Below are 11,125 nucleotides of genomic sequence, written 5' to 3'. Positions count from 1 at the left end.
GGAAAACATTTCACGGCGCCGTGTCAAACTTTCATCATGTGGCTTGAAAATATTGTACTTACTACCACTGTCACCACCTGTGGCAGGCGCCGCTTCTATCGTCATTAGTCAAGGGTCAATGCCAAGAAGGAAACACCCAAGGACAGTAGTAGTCAAGTGCCTAGTAAATTACCAGTCTACTTATTTGTACCTATAGTTATTACCGTAGCGATATGATTATATTCAGCATGGCTAATATATTATGTCACTGAACGTAATCATGTGGTATTTGTAGCTATCGTGGTTGGTTAGTTGCTATCTATTCCTCGATAGTTTGGGTCAGTATTCACTGGGGTACACATATATTTAGCTAAGTATGTACCCCACATATACTGCTTTCCAGAGAAAAGGTTTACCTCCTGCATACAACCATGGTGACCTTAAGCAAGCCTGAACAAAACTAATGACAAGCAACTATCTATAGTTGCGGAGATCACTTGCAATAAATTTTAAGCAAAACATTGTTTTGAATATGGGCTTTACATCTAATAATTGCAGTTGCCCGATTAAATATTTCACATTAGTTTACTACCTAGAGCAGCTCCATGACTGCAGCCCCAGCTTGAGTTGCCGCCACTAGATAACTCACTACTAATTTTCAATGACGCCACTAGTTGCCGCCACTGTATATTTGCTGAGCTATTGTTACAACATGGAGAAGAACGATATTGTAAATATAGTGAACAAGACAGTGAACGCAGAAGACTTGATAAGAGCAGTGGAGCAGCAGCCTGCCATTTGGAACATTACTACGGAGGAGTATGGGACCGCAGGTGGCCGCAGGCTGGCCTGGGACGCCGTCGTACGGACGTTCTTCCCAGACTTGGATGACATGTCTTCTGCTGAGAAAAGTGCATTAAGTAAATAATCATGTTATATGATTTTATATGTATTTGCTCAATCATGTGCCCAATTTATCTTACGTTGTTGCATTACTTTGGGAATGGGTGCAGGTGGCACTAAGCAGGCTACCAGTGGCGTTCTGTGGTTGCACGTCCGTATCTTAAAAGAGCTGTGTAAAGCACAATATATTTTTATTACATCATATGCTGATGGTAGATTCAAATGATCAAATGAAGATTTGCAATTTGTTTGCACGGACACGAAAAAAGTGTGCGGACACGTAGTCGTAGACCTAGTCAAGAGTTGAGAAGTTGCTCAACTTCAATCCTCGTCTCTCAGTTGCCATCAGTACGAAGCGTGGTAACATGTGGAGATTTCAACCTAGCTGTGGTCAACAGCTTCTCCAGAGTCTGATGACTTTTAATATCTACGTATTGATTAACAATGATTAACCTGTATGAAGGATAATATGTCACTACTTTAATTTTCCAACTCAAACAATTCTGAAATAGCGTATACCTGCTACCCTCCCTCATACTTTCTCGAAATATTTGATTGTCCTAAGTTTTGCTATTTACTGTTGACACATTTTTTTCTGCAAGCATCTGTGTTCCACATTAGAAAGTCACACTGCTCATATAACTGATGTTTCCTTCTGCTCTCGCCAATCTTTCTTATGAATCTCTCACAATGAAAGTAACCTACCATCCATAAAAAAAAAAAAAAAAAAAAATCTTTACCCCATGTAGTACAAAAAAAAAAAAAAAAGACTACATTTGTTGTTATTGTAAGGACTGCAAGGATCCTCTAATGAGAGGCATTACAAGATCAAACTACATTTGCATTTTTGTCAGCCAGTACCATAGACTGATAAAGAAGCATGCATTGAGCAATCTTGTCAGTCAATTCTTCAAGAGATTTGAATGTTCATCCATGCAAATTTACAGTTCTTCTCGTTTTAATTTCTTTCACTGTCTCTTGAACTTTGCCAGAAATAAGACTGTTTAGGGCTGGCCAAAGCTCTCACCAGCAGAGTATGGTTGAGTGGGCCCTCGTGGTCCAGTGGGTAGAATGATGCGCTTTGGGTTTGGAATGAGGGATAAGAATGACATGTAGGTTAAAATTCCCTCTTGGAACTTACAAAGATCACAAGGAGCATCCATGCCATCACTGTGTGTGGCTGACACACAAGCTTTTCTTTAGGAAGACTGGCCACCTGCCACACCTGTGTGTGTCACAGGACTATTACTACTACTACTGAAGGGCTCATAAAAATCACAAAATTTTCATAGCCCTTAATATATATATATATATATATATATATATATATATATATATATATATATATATATATATATATATATATATATATATATATATATATATATATATATATATATATATATATATATATATATATATATATATATATATATATATATATATATATATATATATATATATATATATATATATATATATATATATATATATATATATATATATATATATATATATATATATATATATATATATATATATATATATATATATATATATATATATATATATATATATATATCCACAGCATGAACCTTTAGACTGGTGACACCACACATTTACTGTACATGGACATGTATCTCTATGTTTGCTCACTATATTTTTATCAACCATGTTTTCTCTGTTGTTTCAGCGGCTGTTATTCAGAAGAAGTGGAAAGGAATTCGCACATGTTATGCCAGAGAACTTCAAAGGCAAAAGCAAGAAATGAACATACAAAAACCAAAAACAAGAAAGCCATATATTCACTTTGAAGCATTACAGTTCCTAGAACTTATATCAAAGCTAGTCCCATTTGGTAAGGGAGAAGCTACAAATACCACTCTAGATGAATCTACTCAAAATTTCATTAAAATTGTTGGATGCACTACTCTCAGTCCTAGTGTGGATACTGAAGATGAAGAGGTAGAAGAGATAGTCTTAGAAGATACAGAAGCTGAGAAACAAAGGTATAAACAGTCATTCAAGAGAAAGACAGTCAACGAAGAGGATGAAAATCTCATTCACACCCTCGTGAAGAAAATCATACAATCTGAAAATATGTCTAGTGAAAATAATGAGGATAGGTTATTCTTACTCTCCCTGACATCTGAACTGCATAAAGTACCTGAACACAGAAAGCTGAAACTGAAAGCAGATATTATTACTCTTATTTCTCAGGCTCAACAAAATGTTCATGGTAAATAAGAACCTACAGTAATATATGAAGAGCAATTATATCATAAGTGAGATGTCACCAAAGGAGCTGACTTCTCACCATAGCTCAATTCCTTATACTTTGGTTGTTACTCATGCCAATGAGAGAGAGAGAGAGAGAGAGAGAGAGAGAGAGAGAGAGAGAGAGAGAGAGAGAGAGAGAGAGAGAATGGTGAATCACATATTACAATCTGTCTTGTAACCTGAGTGAGAAGAAAGTTTGTTTTCATCCTCACTCCAGGCTCATAGTTCCATGAAATTAAGTATTTAAGAAACTGTTGGTTTGAAGCAAGACCTTTGATTTGGTTATTTTCTCTTTTGAGGTTTGTGGATGCAGAGTAAAATTTGAATGTTAATAAATCTGCTTATAAGACCAAACCCTAGTTGAGTGTTAGATGCAGAAGATGGAGGTGAAGATGGGCTGTCTGCTGTGATAGCTAACAAAAGTAGTCAAAAAGAGTATTATAAGTACTAAGTCTTTACTGCTGAGTGAAGCTTCCAGATGTACAACTTCAATCTCAGGGGAAGACTTGTATTACTGTATGGATGGCTCCCAAGTGTGGCTGCTGTCTGTATATCACTTATTCTGCCTTCAGTTGTCTTTAATGGAAGTTTATTTTTTGTATTAAAATAAAAAGGAAACAATAAGTTGACAGGTTTTTATCTTCCTAAAGCTATCTTATATGGTACAGTAAGGCCACAACAAACAATACATGAACAATAATTTATTAATTAGTGTTAGTGTTTAGTGTACAGAGTATAGTATATATTGGGTAGCTTGGCAAATGCAACTACTTTCTTACTTTATTGAATATTGATCTATGGAACTAGTACTAATAATCTGAATATTTACATGTTTCATAGGTATGTAAAATATAATCACAAATATCTATATTGCATTTATATATATATATATATATAGCTATGTACAGTAACATTTCATGTAGTATACAAAACTAGATATAAGTGTTCTAGAACAATGTTAAATTTTCACACAACTAGAGGTTTGAAAAATGTTAGAAACTTAAAAGAATGTTTACATTTACAATATAAAAAAAAAAAAAAAAAAAAAAAAAAAAATATATATATATATATATATATATATATATATATATATATATATATATATATATATATATATATATATATATATATAATATACTTTTAATACAAGTGACCAGATTAGATACAAGTAGTAGTAGTAGTTGTATACTGGAAAACACTACACATACAGTAACAGAGGTGTTCTATATTACACAATGATCCACACATGGCGTCACCACAACACTAGAGCAGCTTGTGACTCAAGGCAGCACTCCCCTGGCTGGCCCCACTGCTACGCCCGAGGCTCAGGCTCACCTACAGTTGTTCTGCAATGAGAGAACATCAAGACATTACATTGTGTTGCTGTCATGCTCAGCTCCTGGTGTTTCATTCACTTTGGCATATTTTTCTTTGTACAGCAAATAATAATTATAAGTATAATTTTACAGACCACCATCCCAACATGCATCTCTAGTACCACACACCACCCTGACCTTGTCCTGAAGGCATCAATCTCTAGTCTGGTCTTTACCAATCCTCCTGTCAGTCAGAGTTGTTGCATTTTTATTTTTTAAAGATGTTGGTCACATTTCAGTAGACAGTAATAAACTTTAAAAAGTTGGTCATTCACTACCACAAAATATTTTCATTATATGTACATATGTATTGTGAAGTAATCCCAAAAACTTTCACAAAAATCTTGCATTTATTGAAGAAATAGTTTTTGTGACGAACTTTATTTAGTATTACTTTCCTTGAGTGGCTAACAGTAACAGTGGTGGTGATGATACATTGTTAGTTATCCAGTGCTGTATTAAGGTGTAGGATGATGAGGATATGGCTGTTTTTAAGTGGAAAGTGATGGAGGTAAAGGATAATTACATCACTTTTATATACAGGCATAACATGGTTGAAAATTCATGTTATTGGTTACTTTAAATTGTTTATCAAATGGAGGCTTTCATTATTATGGTGTCTTGGAGAAAGTATATTATTCTCTCATTTACATTAAAGAAGCACTACATTTTTATCCTATTTATTCTTCCTGATATATATATATATATATATATATATATATATATATATATATATATATATATATATATATATATATATATATATATATATATATATATATATATATATACATATAACAGCTTAAAGCAGCTTATCATAAACATACTAGTATCTAAACTCACTAAGAAACCCAGCATGTAAAAATCTGATTATTTAATCTATTTCCTAGTGCTAATACAATTACAAACCATTATAGTCATGTCTGAGTCAAAATTGTCATGCAGGAAAAATCAATGATATAGTGAATCAGAGAACTCAGGCACTAAATGAGACTACAACCTTGATGGCAACCCACACATGTGCTATTGTAAGTGTAATGTGTGGTGCAAATAGATCCTCAAAACTGCACGAAGCATGACAGAATGCAATGGTAAGTGTTTTAAGGAAGTGCTTCTTTATTCCTTTTATACTTTATCTGATGAACTAATGCAACATTTATAATGAGAGTAGACTAAGTCATGGACAGCTAACTGTTTTATGTAACGATGAGATGTGAAGAACTAGAAAGTTAAGCTCAAGGTTAAACATACATCATGAGTATAAGAGGTGCTTTCTTCAGCAATGATTAATAAGACAAATAAATATAACACTTGAACATTTAAACCTATAGTTAAACACTATCTACAATTTCATGTAAAGGGGGAACCATTTAGTCAATCCCCCTCCCCTCCAACCCCGAAAAAAAAAAAAAAAAAAAAAAAACTACTTACGAAGTCATAAAAAGGAATATGTGCAGAAGTAAAAGTGAAACATGCATCTTGAAGTTATTTAAGTGACCACACTTGTGAGGAGAGTTTGCCGAGTGACTCACTGTCACCAAGTATTGCATGCAAGGAGAACATTAAAGTATTCTCTTGTCCTTATGCACATGAATTTAATCAAATAGCTTAAAATCTAAGCTATCTCATTTAAAGGGAAGCATATCAGTCATATGACAACTCATTCACCATTTGTGAGCCACAAATAATATGCATTCATGCATCTAATTGGTGAGTGTATTGTTATTGTGGCAAGTACAGCTGCTAGTACACACGCACACACACACACACACACACACCTGCCACAATAACTGCCAGGCTCTTTAGTAGTGTGATATATTTGTTTACATAGTAGTATATTTTGTGACCATTATCATAGCTTGATTCAACCCAGCCACAGGGTATACTACAGTGCTGTACACAAACACACACACTGTCACTGTTCACACAGCTGGCAGCCATCATAGCAGATATGAGTGTTGGCAGATGTGCTACACATGTTAGCACTCCCAGTCCAGGAAGGATGCTTTGTGCATAATGCAGGGTCTTGCCACTGCCTCAGAGGTACTGCACTCACACATCACCAAATGATATGGACTTCTGTAGTGGCCTGATGGTGGAGGAAGGGCCTGAGGGCTTGAGGATGCCTGCAGGAGGGCACTCTGGAGCCTCATTTTCTTTGCTGCTCTCACCTTGATAGGAGAGTTAAGAAATGATCATGGGGACTCTTGTGAGTAATGTCAAACTATGATATAAAATCTTAAGAAACTAAGATCATTACCAATTCATTAAGCCAAAAGAATCTTAGTAGACTTGAAGAACATATCAATCTTACATGCATGGAAAAAAAAAAAAAGAGAGGTCATTACAATATACTGACAGCCTGAAGAGCTCACATAAAGGCACCAAATATTCTGAGCCATCCTGAGGAATCAACTCATGACAATTTGAAAATGTAACAGAATTCAAAAGACATCTTTAGAAAAAAATAAAATAAAACAATAACAACTAAAACAATTTTCACAAATGAAGAAAAATATGACTGCTATCAAATGAAAGCAAGACTTGTCTTCTTAATTGAAGATTTCTCCTAACATCACATGAAACACATCTTGTTCAAGTAGCACATATGTGATTCACCTCAAGTGTCTCCTGACAAGTACAGAAGGATATGTATCTAATTAATGCATATCCCTCAAGTTAATTTTTGTAAGACATATAGGCAGAAGACACTAAATTCCTGTTGTGTAAACTGACATTATCTATCAACATTCGACAGGAATAAGCACAGAGCAGCCAAAGGTAACTACTGTAGCACAACCATAGTCGTCAAAGTGCGACACAAAACAAAAACAGAGAAAGCAGTATGAGATAACAGGCTACAATGAAGTACTGTGCATCACATTCTGAAAGACATTCTACTTTGCTGTTATTCTATGAAGAGTTAAGTAACAGAATATGAAGCATCTGAAGTTATGTGGTTTTCAATAAAACTTAATAACATAGCAAGGCCTCTATCAGATTCCACCAGGCCAGTGATGTCTTGATTTTCAAACCTTCCTAGGACATGGAGATCTGCTGAAACACCAGAGTGACTACCTTACTGTACTGTACATTTAAGAGGGTATCAAACTGGCCTATGGTATACAGAAAGCAGGCCATGGTTCTTAGTGCAAAACCAGGAACATTACCACACACAAGCTGACCGCATTCTTGCTATGCTAGGCAAATGGTCCAGCAACCAAGACCAAGCCTAATCAAAACAAACCAGAACAAAACCATGCCGCTTATACCTCAACCTGTGATTCATGCTGGAATTGCATTTGCACTTCCTCTTATTGGAGAAAAGTAAGCAAAAAAAAACTAGAGAAGAACCAAGATGTGCACAGCGGCAACTTTGGAGATGGAGGTGGTTGCCATGAGCCCAAACTATATATATATATATATATATATATATATATATATATATATATATATATATATATATATATATATATATATATATATATATATATATATATATATATATATATATATATATATATATATATATATATATATATATATATATATATATATATATATATATATATATATATATATATATATATATATATATATATATATATATATATATATATATATATATATATATATATATATATATATATATATATATTATCTTTCTAGATTGATGAAATAATATTTAACAATATGAAAAATTTAGGCAAGTTCTTTTTAGTTTAAATAATAGGTTTTTATTACATATATTATGCTTATTTTTTCATTGGAATAGCATACAGAGAACTGCAATGGATATGAAGCCATCCCAATTTTACTTTGCTAATCTCAGGAAAGATCCAGCTATCAGGAGCTGATGTTCCTCGTTCTGCATATCATAAGCCAGTGTGATACCCCATTTATACCTCTTGATTTGACAACCTCCATGGAACACACCATCAATTACAGCTTTATCTTATTATTTTCCAGGAGATAACTATTCAGTAAATTTACTCTATATGAAAAAAAAAAAAAAAAAAAAAATATGCATCATTTTATGAACTTTAATTTTCAAAAGTTCCTTTTACTTGAAATAACTGCAACATAATGTACTCAGAAGGTATAGAGAAACCCATTCTCAAACAAAAGATACACATTGAAATTTTTTTTGCAATTGAACACACACTCACAAACACAAACACACACACAGACAGAGACACAGACACACACACACACACACACACACACACACACACACACACACACACACACACACACACACACACACACACACACACACACACACACACACACACACACACACACACACACACACACACACACACACACACTAACCTTTTATTGCAGTGTTATTTTGGCCTATATGGCTATATTTGCTGGATAGGGAAGCCTTGGGGGGTGTGGCTGTGTTGACAATGGTGGTGGTGGTGAAGGAGGGCTTGCTGCTGGAGCTGGAGGCCTGCGGAGGAAGAGATCCCTCAAACACCTGCTCAGTTGTGCTGCGCTGCCGCAGGTTGGAGCGGGTGAGGGTTGACTTGAGCTCATTCTGCAGAACAATCTTAGTGGATGGGCCATCAGCAGCACTCACTCCATTCACCTCAACCTTTGCTGCAGCCTGAGACAGGAAATCCATCCTGACTGGGGTGGGCCGCTGGTTGGGTGATGGGTAGGCACTGATTGACACTAGGGGCTTCCCAGAGGTCTTTTTCTGTGGCTCAAAGAATGCACTGGGAGGTTTGGCAGTGGGTTGGGATGCCTGCTTATCCTCTGGCCTGAACTCCTCCATGCTAGTGCTGCTGGCATAGGTGGAGTGGGGCCGAGGCTTGCTGGGCACGGCTGGTGAGGGGCCCTTGCTGCCTCTCACTCGCTCACTCCACTGCTACAGAATGGAAAAGTTTGGTGCTACAATTCGGTCTATACTCCTAAAATCTCCCTGACTGCAATTCACAGCAATATTTTAGAGCACACAAGTGGCCAATTGTGTGCATCCTTATTAGTTGATAGTTGATTTTATGTACACAAATACAGGTAACTCTAGATTTACATTTATCAAATTTATTTAATCATAATATTTTTTCGGTCGCGTATTAACAAAAACGCGTAAATTAAACATGTGTAAATCAAGAGTTACCTGTACTTTTCATTTATCTGTATTCTCACTTGTCATTTAGCTTCTTTAAATTTGGCTCAATCATAGCTAAGAAACACAAAATATCCAACTTCTTTGTTAAATTTTTCCTGCAGAGGCAGGGAACTGTCAATCACTAATCATTCAATCACCATAAGGTCAATAGATGACCTCACTCAACCTCAACTTACTCTTCACATCACATCAATATGTGCTTCAATGGTCACTACATTTGTTGAAGTTGTGAGTGTTTATACATGCATGATTTTGGCTAAGTGAAGACATTTACATAGTGACCATGTAGTACCACCTCTTGCCATTGAGAAGGTGCAGAGTGTCAATGTTTCTTCTACATTATAAACTTACCCATCTATTATTGACCTGATTGTTTTGATTGCTTTACTTTTTGTGTGTTTGATTCTTAATTATTTAAACATCAAACCACAAATGATATCAAAAGACGAAACAAAAGTAAGAGGCAAACTGGACTTGCACGTGCAGTGTATAAGGAACACACAGGCACTCGGAGAGGGTAGGAGAGAAAAACTTTCCAGCAACAGCCACATGCCTGCAGACAGTGCCAGGGAGACACTCAGTCAGTCAAGGTGGACTTATAAGATATCACACACACACACACACACACACACACACACACACACACACACACACACACACACACACACACACACACACACACGGGACATCGTCGATGGCGGATGTGGTCGCTGAGCTCCAGAGCAATCATCTCTAATTCTACAGTTACCATTGCCTAAGAGTAACCAAGGTGGGAAAGGAGCTGGTAATGTTTGTCCCGTCTCCATATAGTCATGTTAACTGTTGATTAGCAAAATAATGTCCAGGGAAGGTAAATATAAACTGTAGCCTGCGTTTGAGCCATCAGCTGGTTTGTTTACATCTGCGCAACATGGCGGCCGTGAACTCGAAAGATGAATCAGACTTCACAGGATTTCAAGGAATAATGGAGAAGAGCGCTTATGTGAAGAAAATTCTGGAGTTGGAAGGTAAAATTGAAAACTGTTTGAAAAGTATGGGGCCTGGAAACGAGTTATGACAATGTAATGAAAGAGTGTGCCGATATGAAGAAGGAAAATGAAGCACTGAAAGAGGAAGTTAAGCTAATTAAAGTGAATTGCGAAAAATGTGGAGAATCTCTAGGAAAAGTGATGGAGAAGCAGGCTGAATGGAAAAAAGTCAGGAAGTGGAAAGAAAGGAGGTAAATTACAAAGTTGCAAGTCTGGAAAAGGAAATCAAAGAGTCTGGGAGAAAACTTTGGGCCTTGCTGAAATTATAGATCAACAGATCATAGAAGAGAAGATTGCTGAGAAAGTGGTGAAGGTTATTAAGTCAAATGAGACATTGGTGAGGGAAACTGTAGACAAAAAGAGATGTGTGGTGATATTTGGTGTGGAGGAGGATAAGACACCGAGTAAAATGGAGA

The 11,125-nt window shown here is 35.8% G+C and overlaps 2 protein-coding genes across 7 annotated transcripts in view; one reads left to right on the top strand and one right to left on the bottom strand.

Annotated features, from left to right (window-relative positions):
- The first annotated feature begins 186 nt into the window (after positions 1-186).
- Positions 187-3,789, top strand: LOC123507221. The gene is made up of 2 exons (XM_045259928.1): positions 187-899; positions 2,576-3,789. Exons 1-2 carry the CDS (start codon positions 641-643, stop codon positions 3,127-3,129), a joined length of 813 nt encoding a protein of 270 aa, XP_045115863.1. The 5' UTR covers positions 187-640; the 3' UTR covers positions 3,130-3,789.
- Positions 3,790-3,850: 61 nt separating this feature from the next.
- The window catches only part of LOC123507218 (whirlin-like), a 123,836-nt gene continuing 116,561 nt past the window's right edge, over positions 3,851-11,125 (bottom strand). For 5 of the 6 annotated variants that reach the window (XM_045259922.1, XM_045259920.1, XM_045259925.1 and 2 more), the window contains 3 exons: positions 8,874-9,417; positions 6,595-6,709; positions 3,851-4,508 (listed from right to left, as the gene is read on the bottom strand). In XM_045259922.1, coding sequence (XP_045115857.1) covers positions 4,475-4,508; positions 6,595-6,709; positions 8,874-9,417 — 693 coding nt within the window. In that variant the 3' untranslated portion in view covers positions 3,851-4,474. The remainder of the gene's footprint in view (positions 4,509-6,594; positions 6,710-8,873; positions 9,418-11,125) is intronic. The other variant, XM_045259924.1, reaches the window with a different exon arrangement.

The sequence above is a fragment of the Portunus trituberculatus genome, chromosome 21 (genome assembly GCF_017591435.1).
Source record: "Portunus trituberculatus isolate SZX2019 chromosome 21, ASM1759143v1, whole genome shotgun sequence".
In the NCBI taxonomy this organism is placed as follows: domain Eukaryota; kingdom Metazoa; phylum Arthropoda; class Malacostraca; order Decapoda; family Portunidae; genus Portunus; species Portunus trituberculatus.
This window is presented reverse-complemented; position numbering and strand designations above follow the sequence as displayed.